At 39.3% G+C, this 25,750-nt stretch overlaps 1 protein-coding gene across 1 annotated transcript in view; it reads right to left on the reverse strand.

Annotated features, from left to right (window-relative positions):
* Window positions 1–25,750, reverse strand: part of akap12b (A kinase (PRKA) anchor protein 12b) — an 88,469-nt gene that overhangs the window by 28,844 nt on the left and 33,875 nt on the right. Inside the window, exon 2 of the mRNA XM_057822457.1 lies at window positions 14,722–14,797. Coding sequence (XP_057678440.1) covers window positions 14,722–14,797 — 76 coding nt within the window. The remainder of the gene's footprint in view (window positions 1–14,721; window positions 14,798–25,750) is intronic.

A 25,750-nucleotide genomic window follows, 5' to 3' on the forward strand; every position in this document is an offset into this window, starting at 1 on the left:
GACTTTCATAATTATCCTAGCGACACTTGCTTTGTTAAAAACGATTAGTGAAAAATCTTACTTCTGATGTGTTTGGTCTTTATTTTTAGCTGCTTGTGTTTGACGACTTTACTTCTGAAACTCTAGTTTCTTTCCCTACTGAGCAGTGGGATTTTCAAATGCCGATACAGATATCTAAAAAACATTTTTGGCCAACTCCCGATATTTAAAGCTGATTTTGCAAGCCGATATTTGAGGCCGATATACGGATTTTTAAAAGCGTGTAGATTATGAAAAGTAATTTTTTTTAAATTGCTTCAACAGCTTCAAATTTACAATGATCAGCTGAGACTGAAAGGATTAATTCGGTCTAGTGCTACTAAACCAACGAACGCAGTAATCTTTTTATGATTATGCACACGCAGCAAGCACAGTACATTATTTTCAAATAATGAAACCCACCAGGACGTCACGACGAGATGTAAACAACTGAGAGTGAGGATTTAAGAGGATGCTCGCCATGCTAAAGCTAATGCTAACGCTACGAGTTACATTTAGAGTGTAAAGGTTACTCAGTATACACATTAAAATGTTAAAGCATCATTGTATTTTGTCTTATGCATGAAAAAAAAATCTTAAAATATTTACAAAACAGGCAAGCCTAAGGCTTCCTGTAGCAGCATGCCTTCAAACTGCCTCAGGGTCTTTCCGGGGTCCTAGCGTCAATCAGCGGCAGCCACAGTTGCCTGCTCAGATGCCTGATCAAAATACTTTTTTATGGCCTTTTTTGTTGTTGTTATGTTATGTGATGTTGGAAAAAAGTCCATATATCGGTTGTCTTCTGTTCAGGATTGCTACGTTTCATCAAGTTAAATTTAAGAATTTAAAAGACCACTTTGAAGAGAATTTAATGCCAAGTCCAGGGCAAATTTCACAGCCAATCTTGCAATTTAAAAAAAAAAAAATTTTCAGGGGGAAAAAAAAATCACGCTTCTTATAAAGATTTAAAAAAAAAATAATAATAATAATCAGACTTTGAAAACCCTTGTTATTGGATCATTCAATCCATGTACTGTAATTTTCAGACTATAAGGTGCCCCTGACTATAAGCCGCCACCCACCAAATTTGACACGAAAATGGCATTTGTTCATAAATCAGCCAAGGTGGACTGTAAGACGCAGTTGTCCTCACTGTATTATAGTATATTTACACCAAAAGATATAAACGGTAAAACTTTATTTGACAGCTGCATCATACAACTGTCATAAACCCAAATGAACCAACATGAAGCTTTGAACCAATTGGCTGCAAAGCGTCATTACTTCAAGAAGCTTCATTTGGCCATCACTGCTCCCTTGAGGGAGACAATCAACCTCTGCTCCCACCTGCTGTCAGCACTGCTGTTGTCCAACATGCCTCTTACCATGCATTGCAGCGCTACAAATTTCAATAACAAAATTCATGTTCTGTGCTAATTATTTCTTCAGTTACTATTCCAGTTGTACCATTAATTGCTAGTTATGGTATTTGGTAACACTTTGTTTGACGGTGGCACCATAAGACTTTCATTAGACAATCATAATTATGACATGACACTGTCATTAGTATTATTGAATGCTTATGACAGATGTCATTTCGTGATATCTGAGAAATTATTTCACTTTTGAATGTACAGTATGTAAAAGATCCGGATGACACTTAATGACATCTGTCATAAGCATTCAGTAATGCCCATGATAGTGTCATGTCACAATATGACAGTCATATTACAGTGTTATGACTACACTGTCAAATAAAGTGTTACCTATTAACCCAAATAAATCCATAAATAAGATGCAGGATTTAAAATAAGCAGCAGGATTCAATTGAAGGAAAAAAGTAGTGGCTAATGGTCCGAAAATTACAGTAGTACGTCATCAGATTCCCAGCTTTGTAAAGTTAGATTCTTTAGGACAACTGGGTGTGAAGATTTGGGGTGATTCATTGTAAAGTGAGGAGAAGGCCCAAAATCTAAACTCCAATCCTGGGTCATGCGCAGGAATGTTTGAGGAGGGGTCTTGAATGGTTGCGTGGGTGGGGGTGCAAGGAGGAATTGTGAGGGTGGGGGAGCTAAGGGTGGAGGCGCTTTTTGTTGCCTGCAAAGACAGGCCATGACATCATCCTCAGTGGACAGACAAAAAAAAAAAAAGGGCTTTCACTCCCCCTCTTTTCCAAGAAGTGTCCCGGCGACATAAATGGCGGAAAAGGGAAATGAAGTTGACGAGTGTGCGAAAGCGCTCGAGATCACAGGCATTTTTTCTTCTCTCCTCCTTTCACACACTCCTAAAAACACACTTTAAATTTATTAATCCACTGCCGCTCTGCTGTTTTCCCATTCAAGCATTTGTATGTGTGTGTCCAACAATATCAGACAGGAAACATAATCATCTCTTGACATCACAGATTCCTTTTCCTGTTGCACGTTTCACGGACAACCACAGAGAACACGTAAATTTAGTTTATCACTAGTAGACGGCCACCCTCCCAGTTCAAATGGATTGGACGTCTGTCACGGTCAATAGCACTGAAATGTTAGCTTAAAATACACCATACTTCACTATCAGTTGACGGGACATGGGGCCGATCTAAAGCTACTTTAGTACTTTAATAAAGTGCACGTGACACGAAAAAGCATGTTTATTTCATAATACACGTGGTATTTTATGCTCCTGAATGATATGGACCGCTTGGATGTGTGTGGAAGCGATCGCTATATTTATTTAGTTTTTTGAATCCCGCGCCATGAAAATTAGTGACTTCCGGCTTCGGTCTTGCATTGAGGAGGAGGGCGCTGTGACATGTACGGGTGAAGGCGTCCTCTTCACTAAACAGCGGTACTGTTGTGTATGAGGACTAAGGATTCAGCTGATTTTGCGGATTAATACGTTTATTTTTCGTATCACGCCAGCCAAACGGTTGCAGAAAAATCTTGCTTTATGAGGGAGAGGTGTGTGCGCCTTTTTGGAGTTTCAAAAGGTTCCCATTCAACGTGGATATTGGCCAAAATAAGCCCTACTACTGTGGGACCACTGGACTTACGAGGAAGTGAGTGAACATCTTATTTTGTATTATGTCAAATACGAATACAGCTATTACAAAGTAAACACTACAAACTTTCTTTAAATAAAGGACTACTTACGTTTGGTTATTGATAGGCATATAAAAAGCTCTCCTCATGCAAATTAGCTGCACGTTAGCTGCACAACAACTGCAGCCGTCCTCCTTCTGGGAACGAACTGTAAATTGCTCTCCGCCGGGCGGTTTGCCGATCCGCAAAGACAATCGACATCCCAGGCGACGTCAAATAATCCGGGCTAGTTATGTGTGATTTTCCGCTTCGAAGACTTTGAAACATCACTCGGTTCGGGTTAGCATGTTGGCTAGCTGTCACGCCTCTTGGTTTGTTTACATTCTCCGAAGCCGGGGAAGGGAAATGACATATGTCCGATTTAGGTGTCATAAAATATCGTTCGGGAGGTGCGACAGTAAAGGTGAAGTCGACAGTTTTGACCATTATGGAGTAATTTTGCCATGTCGTGCTGAATAAGTGCATTTTTATGATTTCATATTCCCTTTAGCACAAGACTGTTATTTGTCATGACCATGCAATTCTTTTAGCAATTGGGGAAAATACTTGGATAAAAAGAATATCCTGTAAAAATATTGAAGTAAAGAGACAGAAACAATGACATTTTGCCGCTCTCTTCGTCGCGTTTTCCTCGTTGTGAATAGTTCCCCCTCGACGGGCTGACTGGTCCTTCTCAAGCCATTTATTTAGCTATTGGGGAAAAATACTTGGATAAAAAGAATATCCTGTAAAAATATTGGTGTAGAGAGACTGAAACAATGACATTTTGCAGCTCTCTTCATCGCGTTTTCCTCATTCTGAATAATTCCCCCTCAATTAGGCTGAATAGTAAAAGCGATGAGCCCAGTCACCCGCTGACGTCATCCACCTGTTGGGGATGCTAGAGCCCTATAATGGTAGGCGTTACTAACCGGCAGATTAAAAGACTAATTTCTCGTTATCTGTGCTTTGCTAAATTGTTGTATATAGTTGAACCGTCTCAAAATATGATTCTAATTCACTTAATAATGCTATTTAAGACTTTTTTCTCCTGTCGTATGCTCTTTAAGTAACTTTTGCTTGAAATATTTACGTAAAATGAACGATAACAGCGTGTTTTTTGCTTTTTACCATGAATCTATACTGTTTCACGTTCACATCTACAGAAATTCTGCGATTTAAGCATTTATTTACAAGAATTTTCAACTTAAAAAGCTCGTTTCGTGTCGGTCGCCATGTTGGATTACACAATACCGTAACTTTTGCCTAAAATATTTACGTAAAATGAACGTTAACGGCACGTTTATTGCTTTTAACCGAGAATCTATACTGTTTTACGTTTATATCTTTAGAAATTCCGCGATTTAAGCATTTATTTACAAGAATTTTAAACTTAAAAAGCTCTTTGTTTCGTGAATACCACCATGTTGGATTACGCAATACCGTAACTTTTGCTTGAAATATATATACGTTAAAAGCACAATAACTGCCCGTATTTTGCTTTTAACCAAGAATCTAGGCTATTTCACGTTCATATCTATGGAAGTTCCACGATTTAAGCATTTATCTACAAGAATTTTCAACTTAAAAAGCTCTTTGTTTTCGTGACGGCCGCCTTGTTGGATTCCACAATACCGTAACTTTTGCTTGAAATATTTACGTAAAATGAACAATAACAGCCTGTTTTTTGCTTTTTACCAAGGATCTATACTGTTTCACGTTCACGTCTACAGAAATTCTGCGATTTAAGCATTTATTTACAAGAATTTTCAACTGAAAAAGCTCCTCGTTTCGTGACGGCCACCATATTGGATTCCACAATACTGTAACTTTTGCTTGAAATATTTAAGTAAAAAACACAATAATCCAACATGACGGCTGTTGTGAAACAAAAAGCTATGTAAGTTGAAAATTCTTGCAAATAAATGCTTAAATCGCGGAATTTCTATAAATGTGAACGTAAAACAGTATAGATTCTTGGTTAAAAGCCCCCCCCCCCCCCCCCAAAAAGGGCTGTTATCGTTCATTTTATGTAAATATTTCAAGCAAAAGTTACGGTATTGTGTAAACCAACATGGCTGCCGTCACGAAACAAAGAAATTTTTTAAGTTGAAAATTCTTGTAAATAAATCCTTAAATTGTGGAATTTCTATAGATATGTAAGTATAGGTTAAAAGAAAAAAAAAACGGGCAATTATTGTTCATTTTACGTAAATATTTCAAGCAAAAGTTACGGTATTGTGTAATCCAACATGATGGCCGCCACGAAACGAAGAGCTTTTTAAGTTAAAAATTATTGGAAATAAATGCTTAAATCACAGAATTTCTACAGATATGAACGTAAAACAGTCTAGATTCTTGGTTAAATGTAAAAAACGGGTAGTTATTCATTTTACGTAAATATTTCATGCCAAAGTTACACAAATTTAATACATTGATTTTTTTCAAAACATTTCAAAGTGCATGCATGATGCTATTAAATATAATAATGACCTTGAATCCTCAACCAAATCCCTTTTGAGACACTCCAGTCTGCTTGTATGCAGTAAAATCGTCCTGATTCCACCTAAATCCGGTGTTAGAACGTAATGTGTGTTTGAGTTTATCACAGTGAAAGCCAACTCAACGTTCTTCTTGGGTCGGCCCCCTACGGGAAGGCGAGGCGCAATGTCTTTGGGAGCTGTCTTGTCAACTGATAGTGGAGTCTATGAATACGTTTATCAAGCATTAACATCTGTTCTCATTCTCTTGAAAATTCAAAACTAGCAAAATTGAGAACAGCCTGTTTCATACAATCAGACTACCCTCAGGCATAAAACAAGCCGTTTAACCCCAAGTATATACAGAAAATTGGGTTAATATGGGTTAATGTGAGCCTTAATCTCATTCCTTTACTTCGTTACGGTCCATCCCGAACTTGCTCGACCCGAACATGTCATTCAATGCCAGAAAAGTGCAGCTAATATGTATAGAAATGCCAACAAAGTCCCACGATGGGAGATTCATAGAACAGCCTCCTAAATGTGATGAAATGATGCATTGTAGGGGTGGGAGAGTGGGGGTCTACTATAGAAGAAGGAGGGGTGGGCTACATTCCTGCCCCATTCTCTCCAGCCTCCTTGTGCCTGGGGGAGGTTAGGGGTTGAGGTGGAGGAGATTAGGTTCCCTGATGCCGGAAAAGATGAGAGAGAAGCGCCCGCAGATATGAGCGAGCCTCGGGGAGACTCGGGTCTAAGATTTTGGACCCCGAGTGTTGATTGTGAAATTAATCAGAAGTGCTCGAACTGAAATTCTTAAATTTTTTTCAGTTGTAATGAGGTTGTTGTGCGTCCTTGCTGTTGTGGAAACTGGCAAGAAGACAAAAAGGCCTCCCGTCCGATCAAGTGGACAGGCGATGATTAATGACGTCTTCCTAATAGTGCTTCACTATCTCGTCTTCCACTTGATGGGCATCCCTTGAGCACCCTCTTTATAACAGACGACTGAATAAAACATGCGCCGAGACGGACAGAACAATGATGGATCACGTGGGACTAACTGGGGGGGCTTTCAAGCAATGCACTTTAATATGAACTCGCTAACACTTTCTTCGGTGATATTACTCTGCTCCGAGAAGGGTGAAAGCGCTCTTGCCGTCTGATTATTTGGAAGAGATTCAAACAGAGCTGATGCGAAGTGAAACGAGCTTAATCAGGCGGTATGCGAAAGCAATACGGGCAGAGCCGCGACTGGTTTGCGTTACGGTGACGTTTCTAGAGTAAAGCTGCGTTGGCAGACTCTGCACGCATCTTAATTGGAGGGAGAGGTTGCATATTTGAGGATGATGAACACAACACTCTCGGGCTTCAGAGCCAAGTCTGAAGGAGTCCAATTTGGAAGGGATCCACGGCTATGCAGGTGGATGACGTCTTTAGCCTGGTTTTGCTAGCCTGTTTAGCAAATGGCCAGATCAACAAATGGCGTACCGCAAGCAACACGTCACTTCCGCTCAATAATATTCATGGTGTTAGCTACTGTTGCTAAGTGGGGGACAAACGAGAGCTTGTCCCGAATGGGAATTGAATGGAAATCGTGGGCTAAGGAGATGTTTACAGAGCTAAACCTACCAATTCTCTCCGAAAATGATGTTCCTGGTGCCAAATTCACTGGCAAAGATGTGGAAGAACATAAAAATGTTCAGTTAAAGAGATGGCTTGAGTGTCGAAGGCTGAGAAAGACGAAAAAAACGAGCCGACCTAAGCATAGCCATAGCTTTTTTAATGACGCGGTCACGCGACTGACGATGACATTCTCCTGTTTCAACAAGCTAGCCTTTACCACCAGCCCTGTCTTTCTTATATATTACAGTGGGGCAAATAAGTATTTAGTCAACCACTTATTGTGCAAGTTCTCCTACTTGAAAATATTAGAGAGGCCTGTAATAATTATCAACATGGGCAAACCTCAACCATGAGAGACAAAATGTGGGAAAAAAAAAAAAACAGAAAATCACATTGTTTGATTTTTAAAGAATTTATTTGCAAATCATGGTGGAAAATAAGTATTTGGTCGATACCAAAAGTTCATCTCAATACTTTGTTATGTACCCTTTGTTGGCAATAATGGAGGCCAAACGTTTTCTGTAACTCTTCACAAGCTTTTCACTCACTGTTGCTGGTATTTTGGCCCATTCTTCCATGCAGATCTCCTCTAGAGCAGTGATGTTTTGGGGCTGTTGTTGGGCAAGACGGACTTTCAACTCCCTCCACAGATTTTCTATGGGGTTGAGATCTGGAGACTGGCTAGGCCACTCCAGGACCTTGAAATGCTTCTTACAAAGCCACTCCTTTGTTGCCCTGGCTGTGTGTTTGGGATCATTGTCATGCTGAAAGACCCAGCCACGTCTCATATTCAATGCCCTTGCTGACGGAAGGAGATTTTCACTCAAAATCTCTTGATACATGGCCCCATTCATTCTTTCCTTTACACAGATCAGTCATCCTGGTCCCTTTGCAGAAAAACAGTCCCAAAGCATGATGTTTCCACCCCTGTGCTTCACAGTGGGTATGGTGTTCTTCGTATGCAATTCAGTATTCTTTTTCCTCCAAACACGAGAATCTGTGTTTCTACCAAAAAGTTCTATTTTGGTTTCATCTGACTATAACACATTCTCCCAGTCCTCTTCTGGATCATCCAAATGCTCTCTACCGAACCGCAGACGGGCCTGGACGTGTACTGGCTTCAGCAGGGGGACACGTCTGGCAGTGCAGGATTTGAGTCCCTGGCGGCACATTGTGTTACTGATAGTAGCCTTTGTTACTGTGGTCCCAGCACTCTGTAGGTCATTCCCCCGTGTGGTTCTGGGATTTTTGCTCACCGTTCTTGTTATCATTTTGACGCCACGGGATGAGGAGGGAGTTTCAAGTCCGTGTTGCCCAACGACAGCCCCAAAACATCACTGCTCTAGAGGAGATCTGCATGGAGGAATAGGCCAAAATACCAGCAACAGTGTGTGAAAAGCTTGTGAAGAGTTAGAGAAAACGTTTGGCCTCCGTTATTGCCAACAAAGGGTACATAACAAAGTATTGAGATGAATTTTTGGGATAGACCAAATACTTATTTTCCACCATGATTTGCAAATAAATTCTTTAAAAATCAAACAATGGGATTTTCTGGGTTTTCTTTCCACATTCTGTCTCTCATGGTTGAAGTTTACCCATGGTGACAATTACATGCCTCTCTAATATTTTCAAGTGGGAGAACTTACACAATTAGTGGTTGACTAAATACTTATTTGCCCCACTGTAGTTACTCGAATTATTCAAGTCATTGTTTCAGCTCTAATTTCCTTGCTACGGAAACCTGTTACGTGCAAAAACGTATGTGATTTCAGCTATGGTCTGGACCACGGTGCAGTCGCTTTCACACCTATAGCGAACCACACCATGGTCCGTTTGGAAGTGAACTGTTTGCTGGTTTGTATTCACACCAGCTTGAAAAGTGCGCACCACAAACTTTTTTGGCCTGGTCGGGACCAAACAGGGTAGCTGTGAATACGCCATTTATGTCTAGCATGGGTTCAGAGTAGGGAAATACAGTGTAAAGTTGAAGGTACAGTAGCGTCTTAAGGTTTGTGGTAGAGATTACGTGTTTACAATGCAATTAAAGTTAAATTGTTAGGTTGGGACTATTGGTAGGGTTAGGCATTGCGTGTAAGGGTTAGAGGTGAAGGGTGTTAAATAGAGATGATTAGAGAGTTAAGATTGGGTTTGGGTTCTTGTGCTCGGAGTTACAGTGTAGGTAGGGTCAGGGGGACAGGGTAAGGATTGATTGGGTTGATTGGGATTGATTGAGCTTTGGGTTAAGGTAGGTATTTAGGTAGGCTTTACAGTTAAGGGATACAAGTTACGAGTTAGTATGGGTCACTGTTCAAGTTATGTATTGTCTATGGTTAGTGAACAATTCCGGGTGGGAAGATGGGGTGTATTGGGTGTTAAATGTGGTCTCCAAACTTCTACATAAGGCCGCAGTGGGTGAAGGATTTCATTTCATGAAATCAAGATGACACCTTTGTACCAATCTGGTGTCTTACGAGTGTAATCAGTTGATTCCAGTTGGGTGCTGCTTGTTTTAGCAGAAACCTCATTGATTAAATTGTCTGTTGGAACAAAAAACAGGACCCATAGCGGCCTTTGAGGACCGGTTTGGAGAGCCCTGGTTTAGAGATTAAGGAGTGAAAATAGAGAGGGTAAGAGGGTTGTGGATTGATTTTAGGTGTAGGATTTCAGATCACAGGTTTGGAACCCAAAAACACACTGAAAAGCAGATCTCAAAATGGAAATGGGGAGTTTGGGAAATGAATCAAATTGAAAAAGTCCGATGAAACTTTTGTAACTAGCTTGTGTGTGCAATGAATTAAGAATTATTTGATGATTCGTACGAAGCAGGAAACACACGTGTGCAAATGGCTCGCCTCGTTTTTAATCACTTACAGACCGTTCTACTGATAAATGATGTCCAGCAGTCTTGCAAATTAACTTAACTATTGGCACATCTTCCCAAAAATCACAGAGTCAGCACTTGCTTGCCTCCCCAAAATCCACATCTGTCCTCTTCTGCAGCCTGCAAGGCTTCAGGGAGGGACGCTCGAGACCGCGGCCAAGGCATTGCATCAGCGACGTCATTCTTTGGACTCGCTCCGCACACATGAACTCATTGGGCTGCAGTCACTCTCCTCACTGCCAAGAAGCATCCCATCGCTCCTCATCAAAAATGTGTCCTCTTTTATTATTCATTCTGCTTCCTTTTGTCTATAAACCTTCAAAACTATAAAACCATCAGGTCCATGTTCAATTCTGCATTCCACGAAACTAGATCGCAGTCACTTGAAGATCCACATCTAGCTAGGACTTTTGAATTCATCTCTTTAAATGGAAACAAAGGCTCCCATTTGTTTTGATATGGATTGTCTACATAGCTGTGCAAAGGCATCGCGACCTAGCGAGAGGTCGACTCCACATATTTTGATAACATTTGGAATAACCATTTAATGAAATTCCATCAATAATGAGTCAAGTTCTCCATTAACTACGCAAACCTTCTATTTCAAGGACAGACTACGTGATATATTGATTCAAATTTGGTTGTGATCCAGAAAATAGGTGAGTTTTTTTTATTTTAACCTACAAATGGAAATAAAAATAAGAGAAAATTCAAGGACCGGTAAACTCACGTACTGACGTGTTGTTGTTTTTTGGATGGTCTTTTTGATGTGCAGCTTGTCCTTTTGTTGTCTTTGGCTCTTATCAGGCAGATTGCACTTCCTGTCTCCCACAGTTATCAGCCTCCACACTGGAGAGGTACGAGGAGTGCTGGGATACCTTTCGCTCTATCTCTCTTGTCAATAGCTCCCTTTTCTTTCACTCCCTGTGATATTTCAAGCCGTAGCCTTGAAGCTTTTTAACAAACTAACTTGTTTCTCTTCCTTTGAAGCACACGTGTAGGGAAAGTGGTTTAAGCCTTTATCCGATAGCCATGATATCCATGTTCTTGTTGAAAGCAGTTACACAAATATTTTACTTTTATTTAAGTTCAGATTGCACTTGTGGGCCAACACTGTGCTTTACGAAATTGCCATGCACTAAGTTTGTTGAATTTTTTTTGTTAATCTAGTATTTAGTGTTGCACCGATACTAAAATGGCATAATCCGTATCGTCGACGACTAGGAAATAATGTGCCGATGCTGTGCAAATATGTACTTTTCGAGATTTAGTTTCCAACCGCTGGTCCCCGAACCCAAGATGGCCCCCAGCTACGTACGCTGCCGATTGGATGTTTAGCGCAGTCAATGGCAGCCAATGAGTTAAAATTAGGGCTGTCAAAATAATCGCGTTAACGGGCGGTAATTAATGTTTTTAGTTAATCGCGTTAAAATATTTGACGCATTTAACGCACATGCCCTGCTCAAACAGATTACAATGACAGCACAGTGTCATGTCCACTTGTTACTTGTGTTTTTTGGTGTTTTGTCGTCCTCTGCTGGCGCTTGGGTGCGACTGATTTTATAGGTTTCAGCACCATGCGCATTGTCTAATTATTGACATCAGCAATGGCGAGTTACTAGTTCATTTTTTGAATGAAAATTGTACAAATTTTATTAAAACGAAAACATTAAGAGGGGTTTTAATATAAAATTTCTATAACTTGTATTAACATTTATCTTTTAAGAACTACTAGTCTTTTTATCCATGGATCGCTTTATGGTGTTATACTTATATAGCGCTTTTCCACCTTTCAAGGCGCTCAAAGCGCTTTACACTATCTCGCCATCCACCTACTGGTGACGCAGCACCAGGAGCAATGTGGGGTTCAGTGTCTTGCTCAAGGACACTTTAACAGAATGTTAATAATGTTAAAGCCATCTTGATGATATATTGTTATAATAAACAAATACAGTACTTATGTACAGTATGTTGAATGTATATAACCGTCTTATTGTGTCTTATCTTTCCATTCCAACAATAATTTACAGAAAAATATGGCATATTTTATAGATGGTTTGAATTGCGATTAATTACGATTAATTGATTTTTAAGCTGTGATTAACTCAATTGAAAATTTTAAGCGTTTGACAGCCCTAGTTAAATATCAAATTTGTATAAAATATATAAAATATATTCCATTTCACTCTGCATAATATAAGTCATTTATACTTATTTTTCTGAATTTATGTTACTTATATCTTGGTTAATAAAAAACACACACAAAAGTAAATGTTTACATTAACTTCACTTTTAATATACAGTACATCTTATGTTCTTAAGGAGTTAAAATTTGGCATTTAATATGCGAGGAAATGAGGGAAAATAAAATTTAGGAGGTGAAGGTTGGGGTTATTGCTGTTTTTGTTAACTTTTATTTTGCAAATGATTAAAAAAATACAATTTTGACTGAAAATCCGTTTTTATATGTGTTATAGAAATAACTGACCAAAACGGTTTTCTTTGCATTTTCAGTAGTTTTGACCCCCCCCATTAATTTTTTTCTTTATAGAATTAAATATAAAATAATTTATTTATTAAAATATAGCGTATTATAAATATATTATTATAAATATGAAATATTTAAATTAGGGCTGTCAAAATTATCACGTTAACGCGCGGTTATTAATTTTTTTTAATTAATCACCTTAAAATATTTGACGCAATTAACGCACGTGTCCCGCTCAGACAGTATTCTGCCTTTTGGTAAGTTTTATAGCAAGGCTTTTTGTGCTGTCTAACAGCGAACTCTTGTGGTCGCTTTGCGACATGGTTTATTGTTTTCTTGCCAGTTCAATATGGCTGCACGACGTCTCGGGCTGACGCCTACGTTGTAATGTTGTGCTTATATGATCCTTGGACAAGATTTGTCCGTAAGTATGGTTGTTGTAAAGAATGTACATATTATGTTAGTAAGCGAAATGTTATATTTTTTGTATGAGACGCTTTTTGTTTATGTTTAGTGAACCTGTATAGCGTGCTAAGCTAACGTTGTTGCTAATGCAATGCTTGTGTACGTTTTTTTGTAGTTTTACGACGGTCTAAAGAGGACAATGGTTTGAGGCCATTTTATTAATAAATCAGATGAAAAAGGAAGAAGTCTGATTATTAAGGCGTCGTTGACTAGCTGTCTAGCTTTGGAAAAAGTAGACGCTTCCGAGTGAGGACAGCATTGACAGATTTAAATGACAGTAGAGTGAAATGCCCACTACAGTCCTTATGTACCGTATGTTGAATGTATATATCCATCTTGTGTCTTATCTTTCCATTCCAACAATTTATTTTACAGAATAAATATGGAATTTACAGAAAAATATGGCATATTTTATAGATGGTTTGAATTGCGATTAATTACGATTAATTAATTTTTAAGCTGTAATTAACTCGATTAAAAATTGTAATCGTATGACAGCCCTAATTTAAATATATTTCTTATTTATTAAAAAAATAAATAAATAGAATTTCTAGCTCCGTGGCGACCTTCACGTCGGGGAGTTCCGGCAAGAAATTCTAACCACTTTCACCCCTGACTGGGACGCAATGTCCGTGTCATCTTCGTATCAGTCGGGGCTCTGAAGTGTAATAAACGTAAACCATCAACATTGGGCTGTTTTTGAGCGATTGTTTAATATCTGCTACATTAGTCTGGACATTATCAGATTAAATATGACACAGTTGATAGCCGAGATCGATCAAAAACTTATTCTGATCTTTACTCTCGGTGTTAAAATCCCTAGCCCCACATTCAATACATTTTCACCCAAAATACAGTATGAACTAGTTCATGAACTTTCCTTCACTGAACTCATTCAGGTACAACACTGCTGCCGTGACGAAGTCAATTGTAATGACAGGAACGTTTTCGTGCGTGGGTTACAGCTGGTCATGCGTTTCAGTCCTGCCACATGTCTCATGGTAAGCACTTGGATTGATTCAAGTTATGATTATTAACATGTGTCAGGCTATGAAGAAACAGAGAGTCGGTTGTAAAATATTGACATTTATAACAGTCATCCTCATTTTTCAAGACTGAACATGCGAGATTTAATCTCCAATTAAGATAGCGCTTTCATGTTTTCCTCTTAATGAACTAATAAAATGACCATTTAACAAGTCAATAACTCACTTCAATCGACAATCTGCGTCATCACTTCATCCAATGAGAAGCTTCGCATGAAAAAAGAGGGTGTCGGATTACTTTATAAATGGACAGCGCTGCTTAATGAAATAGCTTATTAAAGCGCTTATTTGAAAAAGCGGCATGTGACATTTCTCGGCGTTTTAAGTCGTATCGAGTTACCCCTTTCCCTTGGGCCACGGCGTATTATGAACCACGCAGGCTTGCTTTGCGCGGGGCCCGGGTCACGGCCTGCTAAATATTTAGGGAGGGTGTATACACGCCCCTGCGGCCCTCCCAGATAGAGCTTGACACAATAGCAATGGTAAAGACAATAAACACGTGCAGCTGCGGGGATAGAACGCCGCAGGTTGAGGATGGAGGAGCGCAATCATAATAAATTGGACACGTTAATCACTGGCTCACATGTCTCGGGTCCAGTGAGTGTCTGTGTTGAAACCTTTCGCCATTTTGTCTAAAACACACATGCTTACTCACCTCCCGCCAGCGTGTTGTCCTCTGAGTGTCCACTCAAACTGGTCTTGCTAGAGATTTGGCCATTTTTCCGAAGGGACTGAAAGAAAAGGAAGAGATTTTTCACACCAAGGGATGCCTCACTTCCATTTCCAAACTATCCTGGGACTGGTCAGCTTAGCTTGGCACTGGACTAAAGTGTGTAGAGCAAAAATGATATATGATTTCCTTTGTAAAATTGCTTTTTTTTTTTTAGTTTAGTGTAGATAAAAGATCAGTCACGGGATGCGGTGGTTCCATCCAGCCCCTTTTTGGTAGCTCCAAGACAAACAGTACTCTATACATACTGCATGCGAGTCCCCAGTTCATAAACAGAATGGTTAAAACGGGAATTTTTTTGACAGGTGCATATATTTTGAGAGATATATTTGAACTACATTCCGTCAGTTGTAACTTCACTTCTAATAATTCATTCCAGATGCCTGGGAAGTCGGAATATTTATGGTGTCCGATTGAAGCAATGAAAAAAAAATTCTTTGGTATGCTCCTAAATGTTCCGGACGTGTAAACGTTCTCTGAATTCACTGAGCAATCCTAGGAATCCGATACGATGCAAAACATCAGTGTAAAACACCCGAGTAAACTGAGAATCCCTGGAACTAGAGACCAGGGGTGTGCCACAAGGCTCAATACCAAGTCCCCATATTTTACATTGAAATCAGTGTTGTTTTCGTCAACGAAAATATTACTTTACCGAACAATTTTTTTCATGACGATGATGTCACGCAGACGCGCTGAAAACATGTATTGGGTGACTAAAACATAACGAGATAGGTGCCAGTTGTCGTCTGACGACATGAGAACGAGATGAAAATTCGCCATAGTTTAGGGTGACCAAACGTCCTCTTTTGCCCGGACAAGTCCTACTTTCACGTAGTATCCATGTCGTCCGGGCGGGTTTTATAAATTCATAAAAATGTCCGGTTTTTATGATTTTTCACGGGACCAATTTGAAGAGAATCCCTCCGGCCGCTGGGTGGGAGCAGTTGACATGGCTCCTACTAGTAGGGAGGGAAGGAGTAATTCTTCTTGTTTTTGTTGGCAGTTTACACCTATCATGAGGCATTACCGCCATCTACTGGGTTGACAATTTGGCCACAACGCCTGCCCAGTTGTTAAATTTTTAACGATAAATACGTAAATAATGGCAACTGTTGACTTCTGTCGGAGCTTTGACTGTAAAATCCCATTTGGTGTTGCATCGTTGCGCTGCGATGATTGTAAACTTTTCCAGCAAAGTTGGATTTTTGCCTCAGCTAGCTATCAGTAAGCTAAACCATGGTAGGCATTAAGGGAAACGTAGTTTTGAACTGCTACGTTTGGAAACATGCTGGTTGAATAGTTTGTCAGTTTACTTCGGTTATTGTTTGTGTGCAATCTAGAACATTGAATGAGGATCAACTGAACTGTGCCCATTCCAGGCTCCGTTTGTGAAACATACGTGTCAGGTGCTGCTTGCTAAGTTTAGTTTTCTTATCTTGGCTAGATATTCCATGTTGCTTTAAGGTCTGTGCTGAGTTATCATCACACACTAAATTAACTTGTAGCGTTAGCATAGCGTTCGCGTTAGCATTTAGCACGGTGACTATGTGTTTTAAACTCTTGGAAAACATTTGACATACAGTTCATGGTGTCCAGGTGAGTTTAATTAAAAGCAAATAATGTGCTGTTTTTCTGCGAAATGTCTATCATCATCATGAAAATGGTGATGTTCTTGTAGCCTCTACTATTATGTGCTCGTCTGTCATGTTTATTCAAAATTTTTGAAAAAATTTATTGATTGATTCATGGACTAAAACTTTTGAAGTTTATAGACGAAAACATTTTGAGAATTGTCGACTAAAACTAGACCAAGGCAAACACATTTTGAATTGACTGAGATATGACTAAAACTAATAGTATTTTGTCCAAAAGACTAAGAATAAGATATAAATTAAAATGGCTGCCAAAAACAACACTGGTTGAAATCTACACAAATCGGTCACAATTGACCTGGTGTTCCATAGGAAAAGATCTACAAAAGTTTGATAATCCATGAAGGAGGTATTCTTCCAACTTGTGTTTTTCATACAGTACAGAAATTGACTGCATTGTGACTTCACTCATGTGTTAGCGTTGGTTAGCAAGCACTACCTGTAAACAGATACTGTTGGTGTTCCACAAGGCTCTATATTAGCGACACAAAGTTTTATATTGTACATGCCACAAGACACAGCATGTTACAATTAGAGTGAAAAACAAGTGATGATCCTCAAGGCTCAATACCAATCCCACTATAGCACCATACATTTTGGTTACATCGTCACTGTAAGGAACAGATTACAACTGAGGACCCTGTTTGTGACAAGTGGAACCTGGCATAAACACAGCTTTGCATTCCACAAGCATAAAGTATTTTGATTCCTGTGGCAAAAAGACAAAAACAAGGCTCAAAAGGGGATCTCCGTGGACTTGCGCTGACAGAAGCAGCAACAGGCTCTTTTCATTATGAACAAACACACACGCAAACGCGCACGTACTCCAAGTACAGCATGTTAACAAGTTAACAAGACACAGCCTAACTTCCAAACGGTCTTATCAAGCCAGTCAGAGAGTGTTTCCTCCTGGCAGCGAGCATCTCGGAGTGACAGTTGCACAATGGCGAGGCCAGGAGGGGCGAGGCAACCGGAGCCTCCCTGCAGGGCCGCTAATCGAGCTAATGGAGCACTTGGGCACAAACTCTTCCAGGAAACATACGGAAAATGACACTTTGCAGGAGACCCCCTGCTCAGGAGAATGCTAAAGGGGTGATGCTGAAGGATAGGACAACGGGGAATATTTCATTTTACTTTTGCACAATATTTCGGTCATAGACATTAAGGGATAGGAAGTATGTTAAAAAATTTTGCAACCTGGATATATTTTCGCAGATGTCTTCACTACACTGGAGTAGGGCAGCAGCTATTGATTATTTTAGTAGTCGATTCATCCATCAACTAGTTAGTTCAAATAATCGAGTAATCGGATTAGGAACATTTCATGCGTTGCAGAATCAATTTTAGGAGATATAAAACAAAGGCTTGCAAAGATTGCACTTTCAAAAGAGCATTAAATGCGAATACAAAATAAAATTCGCAAGTGTTTTGTCAAACTTTGCTGGATTGCACTTTCATTTAGAAATAAATGAATGAGGATCTAAGTACAACAAAAGAACAATTGGCTAACTTGCATCGCAAAAGTCCGCTAGCTTAAAAGCTATAAAATGCTTTTTTTTTTTTTTTTTTAAAACAATGCTCTTAACGAATCGGTCAAACACTTATTCCCACAAATATGGCTAAATACACCTGTAAACTCAATTACGGATGCATAGAAAACAAACAAAAACTTACCTTATGTTGGTCTTAACAGGGAGCAGCTGGATTCAACCATGTTAAATGAGTTATGTCATATTCAATGTTGCCACTAGAGGGCAGTGTATCAACCTAAATTAATAAAACTAAATGCAAACACTTTTAAAACAAACCATTACACACCAACCTAATTAAACGAATACTCAAAGCAGCAAAATTTGATTCAAAGCTTTTTTCTAATTGAATTATTCGAGTTAATCGATTAATTGTTGCAGCACTACATTGGAGTATTCCATTTTTTGTTTTACTCGGAAGACAAACAAGAATAATATCAGCCATATTACTCATGGGGTGAAAAATAGTGTTTTGTCGATAATACATATTTTCTTGACGATAATTGCAACTTTAGGCAACAAGAATGAAATAAAAAAATAGAATACAGTATATTTAGAAAAAAAAAATACTAGGAAAAATCCAAATCTGAGACTTTTTAGGCAACTGTCACTACTAGGGGGTGTGACAATATATCGAAAAGGTGATATATCGCAATACTTTGTAGCCCAAAAGGTTATCGATATGTTCCCACAAAGAATCGATATATCGTTTTGAAAAAGGTGTCATTGTTAAAAAACAAAAAAGGAAACAACAGGTTGCTATCAAATTCTTCCATTTGAATAGTGTCTACAGTAGCTCACTCACTGATTAGGCATCCAATTCATTTTGACTGGATTGGACGTCTAGCACCGTCAATGGCACTGAAACCAGAGCATTCACAGTCTTTTGTGGGCATTTACAGGTCACTTCCTTTTCATTTTAGGTCATTTACAGGTTACTTTCGGTTGAATTTGAGTCACATTTTGGGGACATTTTTGATTTACTTCTTCTTCAATAACCCAAAATCAACTGGAAGTGGCCTGTAAATGTGCCAAAATCAACAGGAAGTGACCTGTAAATGCCTCATAGGAAAAGGAAGTGACTGAAAATCAACATAAAATGATGTAAAATGCCCCAAAATGGACTCAAAGCATAGCATTGTCTGCCACTGACGGCCATAGATTTGAAGCGGGAGGGAATGAACTAGTACTGCAACAATGTATCGATTAACTCGACTAATTCGATTACAAAAAAAGATTCAAATTAAATTTTGCTGCTTCGGGTATTCGTTCGATTTAAGTGGTGTTGTAATGGTTTGGGTGGAAACACTACGCTGTACCGGTGACAATGACTATGACATGACTCATTTCACATAGCTGAATCCAGCTGCTCCCTGTTAAGACCAACATAAGCTAAGTTTTTTTGGAGCTAATGTTTTTTTTAATGCATTCGTAATTTATGTTATTGGTATATTTAGCCGTTTTTGGTGGGAATATGTGTTCAAACCATTTGTTAAGAACATTGTTAAAAAAAAAAAAAAGTTAGCATTTTGTAGCATTTAAGCTAACGGGCTTTGCCTATGTAAGTAAGCTAATTGTTCTACTGTTGTACTTAGATCTTCATTCATTTATTTTTTTTCATAACGTCTGAGGCTCAGCTTATGTGTTTCAATTTTTAATGTTTCTTATCCGATTACTTGTTTATTCAAACTAACAAGTTCATGGATTAATCGACTACTAAAATAATCGATAGCTGCAGCCCTAGAATGAACATACACAATGAACATTCGTTCATTCGCCACCCTCCCAGTTCAAATGGATTGGACGTCTACTCATGAGAAATTAATTCCAATTCACAGCAAAAGGATGGAAATAGCTTGTTTTTCTGTTTATCCGTTGTTTTGTACAATACCCTAGAATGATTTCCTGACCCATGTATCGATAATTGTTGCATCGCCACATCGTAAGTCAAAGTATCATTGTAAATGACATATCCGCTTTCTATATTTAAGCTTCCTATATACACAAATTCCCTTGGAAAGTTTCCAAACTGGAAAATTCTAGGAATGTCACTAATTTTGGCCCTTTTCCAGCCATCAGCACGTTTGATCAGATCTGCTATGCGATCATCCACTAGACCTTTGGCCTTGCGGCGACCCCATCCTTCCCTATTCCACCCCATGACTTTCATTCCCAGGATTCTTTGCCCCCCATTTTCCAACATTCCAAAGATTCCTACTAACACCTGACGGTGCTCGCTTTTGTCAACCCACCTCATCAAAATAGTCCCTCAGACTCAGATTATATTATATTCTCATACTATTATCTAGAACGTAGTCATGAAAAGAACTGATTTCACAAGAATAAATTTGGAATAAACCGCAACGCATACTAAAATTTTGAAAGTTGGTGAGATTGTCTATACCTAATCCTACTTACAGACATTTGAATGAATAATCACTTTAATCTTGAGGAAACTCCAGTTTGTGTTGATCACATTTGTAAAACCGAGCCAAAAACTTGACGCTGAATTCTTTTGTCAGGCAGAAAATGTGGAGGTTTGGCGGCCAACGGAGCATTTTTCTCCTGTCTCCTTGGCCAACGTGGTGCACCACAAAAACCTAAAGACAGACTTAGCCTTTAACATCTGCTTTGGGAAAACACCCAAGAGAACAAGAGGATGGCTCTATTCTTTCCACACTTTTTTTCTTCAAACAAAAAGGCTTATTTTGAAAACAATATGACATAATCGTTGCAATGTGACAACTTTTAAAAAACTTTTAACTCATTTGCTCCCAAAAACGTGTAAATACGTTCTATTTTTAATTGTTTCAGTGTCCCAAAAACGTAGTTATACATCTTTTACATTAATTTTTTTTTTTTTTTTTTTTACAAGAGGCATCTCTAGGTTCTGTTGCACCTAAACTGTAATGAACAATGCTCAAAACTCATTTTAAAACAATAAAAGTGGCCACTGGAGGGCAGTAGTGCATTTTGTAAGAACTCATCTCGGGCCAAGAAAGGAAGTGAAGAAAAATAGGAAACGGAAGTCTTGTGAATCTGTGTGAGAATTTGAGAAAAATGTGGAGAACGATCGGGAAAAAAAGGCAAACAACACTGGAGGAGTTTTTGAAAAGAAAACGAAACCATCGTCAAAGAAGGATTCAAAAAAATTATCTTGATGAGACAACCGGTGACGGCCACAACATCGTCAGGTTCCACACGCGTTCTGCGGAGCTCATATTGCGTTACTCCTGAGCCTGAGGTTGAAACCAACGATGAAGATGATGAAAAAAGTGAGACCGATCTTGATTCGGACTCATCAGATTACTGGGAGCCACCTCATTCAACCGGGAGCAGCCGCGAGCCTTCCCCGTTGTTATGTGCGCAAATAGTTCGACAGTTCAATAGTTTAGTTATATGTAAATTAGGGCTGTCAAACGATTAAATTTTTTAATCGAGTTAATCACAGCTTAAAAATTAATTAATCATAATTAATCGCAATTCAAACCATCTCTAAAATATGCCATATTTTTCTGTTAATTATTGTTGGAATGGAAAGATAAGACAAGACGGATATATACATTCAACATACTGTACATAATTACTGTATTTGTTTATCATAACAATAAATCCACAAGACGACATTAACATTAACATTCTGTGAAAGGGATCCACGGATAGAAAGACTTTTAATTCTTAAAAGATAAATGTGAGAACAAGTTATAGTAATTTTGATAGTTTGTATATTGTGACTAAAAATTGCCATCTAGTGTATTTGTTGAGCTAACCTTAATGTTTGAATAGAGTATTATTTTGCATAGCTATTTCAATTGGGAATCCCAGATCTCTTTGCATTGAGCACTTTTCTTTTTGTGAACATTATTTTATTTTTGAGAGATAGGAATATTATTTTTGTTGTGCTTTCACTAAATGATACTGTAGCGACTTAAATGTTCTTAACTGCCCAAATGCATGATGGGAATTTGAGCAACCGTGAGTCACAGTGGTTGCTGCAAATGGTACATCTTCTCTGCGTTGAGTACAATACTGGTGTTAAGAAAAAGATCATCTCCAGTTATTATTCCCCATGTCGCTTGCCACAATAGTTATAATAGTTGTGGAAGAGATGCCACTGCTTATTCCATTAAATAGCGCGGCTCCAATAAATGCCTGCGTTACCAATTCGCCCTTCTTGGTAATTGGCAGTGCTATGGACCGGCATTTCATGTTGACTCGTTGTCGTCAGTTGGCTCAGTTCGTCCGATTTCCTCCTGAAGAAGACGGCGGCGTACATATAAACACTGAGAGGCGTTGGATGGGTTCTTGTGGGTACTTTTATTAACAAAACAAAACAAAAGCATGTGGGGGACGCAGCACTTGAGCCTAACTGCGCACTTTCTCGACTCTCTCGCTCGACCGCTTTCTTCTTCACATTGAAAATAACAGCGGCCCCCTTGGCGTGTGCCAGTAACACCTGCGTCCACTCCATTTGCTTGTCTCTGACCTTAGCTCTCAATATACTTCAAACGGCGCCAGTGTAGTCTGTACGCGGCAATGCTTGAGTGGGTCGTTCCGTGCATGCGTTAATTGCGTTAAATAGTTTAACGTGATTAATTTAAAAAAATAATTACCGCCCGTTAACGCGTTAATTTTGACAGCCCTAGAGTAAATAAATTGTTACTTGCTATAAAAAGCTCTATTTGCCTTGTTGATTATGTTATTTTGTAGAACGAAAACATTATTCAGATGTTTGGGATGTCACAAAAGCGAAAAATAGCTGTGTCTCAGTCAAAGTTATGTTTGAAATGTATGCTTTTACAAAAAGCTCAATTTCTCTGTTTTTTCATCAGAAATTGGAAAATTGCTCAAACTAAGCTATTTTCTAATGCTGATTTCTAAAGAATGGAAAACGATATGAACTAACTTTTTTTCCTGCTGAAAGAAGAGAGCCTAATCTTTCTTTTGGTGGGTTCCATGTTTATATAGCAATAGAACAGAATTTTCTGTGGGCCTTGCAAAATCAGTCAAAATCCAGTAAAACGGCTGGGAGCGAAGGACCTTGCTCCGTTGAAAATGGCTGGGAGTGAATGAGTTTGTACTATTCATCAGTATATCCTGTCTGCCATGCAAAGGAATTCTCAAAATAATCCTGCTAACACGAACTAATACTTGTGGAACCCTTCCTACCTAAAGCAGCAAATGTAGAAGTACACCATTTACGACACACTCCCATTGTTTCCACTAGACTGAGCACCACGAGACAATGATCTGCTCCATCACTGTACTCTTCTCTCACTACTTCCATTTGTTTGCCTTTGACTGGGCCCGGCCTCATTTACTTCTTGGCTACAGCACTGTCTCCGAAATCACTCCGCAAAGGCCGGCAGAGAAGATTTATATCCCCGTAAGCAAACAAAGAAGTGGGGAATGTTAATGGAAACCGAGAGGCCAGCTGTTAAATGCTACTGTTCATATACACAAAAAGATTTGGAGTCTACTACAATTGACTGGCAAGTAGTTCAAGGTGAACCTGTCTCTTGCTTAAAATCAACAGGGAAATAAAACGCTTTAAAACATTTTTTAGGACAACAAAGTACACTTCAATCATGTTTGCATTTGATTGAGTGGCTAGAAAATTAGACTATAAAATAAAAAGTCAAGTTGAAAAGTTCAGGAAGAAGGCGACTAATCATCTTCACAACACAGCCATAGCTACGTATCTTATGCAGAAGGACAGCTGATTTTGCGGATGAATTTGTTTATTTTTTGCATCACGCCAGCTCAATGTGCTGCAGGCTTTTGTTGCTACACCAAGGAGAATGGTGTGAGGCTTTTTGGATTTCCAAGAGATGCTGTTCACCGCGAAGAATGGACAAAAGAAGTTCGAGACCGTTGGACGGATGACTAAGTGAGTAAGCTACGTGTTTTGTTATGTGAAATACTGGGATCATGGCAAAAGTTTTAATAAGGAGGAAGCTTGTAATTTGTGGATGACAATAATCCCTGTCCACCGAGAAGACGACTTGGCCGACGACCGGCGGCTTGTCGCACACCATGGTGGCCGGCCGATAAAGGCGTGCCCTCCTATGAAGCGCTATCCTCGGCTTGGGCCCGGGGACCTCCCCGCTATCGTCTCCTGTTCTCGATTGTGTCGAGATTTTGACCCCCTTCGGCCCTCTTCGGGTGCCCACCAAGAGAGCACTAACCTCGGCTTGGGCTCGGGCAGCCACACGCTCCGACGTCGGCCGGTTTGTCCACCGTTTGTCATACCCAGCCGGCGGCGAGTGGCAAAAGGGGAACGACAAGCCGAAACCTGCTCGCCGCCAGGGGCTGGCCGATCGGTGAAGACAATCAACCCCGCCGCCATGTGTGACATCACTCGGGGTAGTTTTGCTTGATTTTTCGCTTTCGAAAGGCGAGGAAGAGACTTGAAAGAGCCGCTCGGTTCGAGTTAGCATGTAGCATAACTCTCACGCTCCTCTTTGGTGAACACTCTTTCCTTGTCTTAGAGTCCCTGCAAGGGAAATGACAAGAGTTGTTGGCATAAAATCCAGGGAGGTTTAAGAAGTCGGCAGTTTTGACCGTTATGCAATAATTTAGCCCTGTCTTATTGAATAAATGCATTCTTAATAGTTCATATTCCATTTAGCACAAGACCGTTATTTATCATAACCATAACATTTATTTAGCAATTGGGGAAAAATACTTAGATAAAAAGAATATCCTGTAAAACAGGGGTGCCCAAGTTCGGTCCTCAAGAGCCCCTATCCAGCTTGTTTTCCATGTCTACCTCCCCCACACACCTCAATCAAAGAATCAGGATGGTTGTCAGGCTCCTGCATAGCTTGCTGGTGAGCAATCATTTGATTCAGGTGTGTTAAAGGAGGGAGACATGGAAAACAAGTTGGATAGGGGCTCTCGAGGACCTGACTTGGGCACCTCTGCTGTAAAAATACTGGAATAGAGAGATCGGAACAATCATGACATTTTGCTGCTCTCTGTGGCATTTTCCTCGTTCTGAATCTTCCCCCTCAATGGGCTGAGTTCTAAATCACGTGAAATCGTTACCCCGCCGACGTCATCATCCAGCTGGGGACGCTAGAGCGCTATAATGACAGGCGGGGCTAAACGGCAGATTAAAAAACTAATTTCTCGTCATCTGCGCTTTGCCAAATTGTTGTATAAAGTCGAATCATCTCAAAATATGATTCTAATTCAGATAATAATGCTATTTAAGATTTTTTTTATGCTGTCACAGGCACTTTAAGAGCAGTATTGCTTAAAAGTTCCTCCCAAAAGGTCACGCTGAATGCTATTTTGTCTTTTTGCTTTTCGGTTTTCATGTTAAAAAACACATTTTTTATCATTATAGCCTTAGCTAATGCCATGCTAATCCTCAAAGAACGGTGTTATAAAATACATATATGTTCTTATTGCACTTGTGTTTGCTTTTCAAATACAAACATTTTTAAGAAAATACATCTATTATTTAGCATATTTAGTCCTGACTTAGCACAAATGCATCCTTGTTGTCGCTAGGCTAATAGCTAGCTTGTTGGACATAAAATGAATAATACAATATTAGTAGTACATTACAGTAGAAAAGAAATGGAAAATAGTTAGCAAAGCTGACAAACTTTTAAAACTTTCAACCACATTTTTTTGTACTGAATGTATCAAATTTGCAGGTAAACAAGTTGAAGCTAGAGAGTAGAGAACAGCCCACATGCTCCCTCCCCTGTGTCTACTCACCCTGAGCAGCCTCCAATCTATTAACACAATCTGTTA

The sequence above is a fragment of the Corythoichthys intestinalis genome, chromosome 19, assembly GCF_030265065.1.
Source record: "Corythoichthys intestinalis isolate RoL2023-P3 chromosome 19, ASM3026506v1, whole genome shotgun sequence".
Classification (NCBI taxonomy): domain Eukaryota; kingdom Metazoa; phylum Chordata; class Actinopteri; order Syngnathiformes; family Syngnathidae; genus Corythoichthys; species Corythoichthys intestinalis.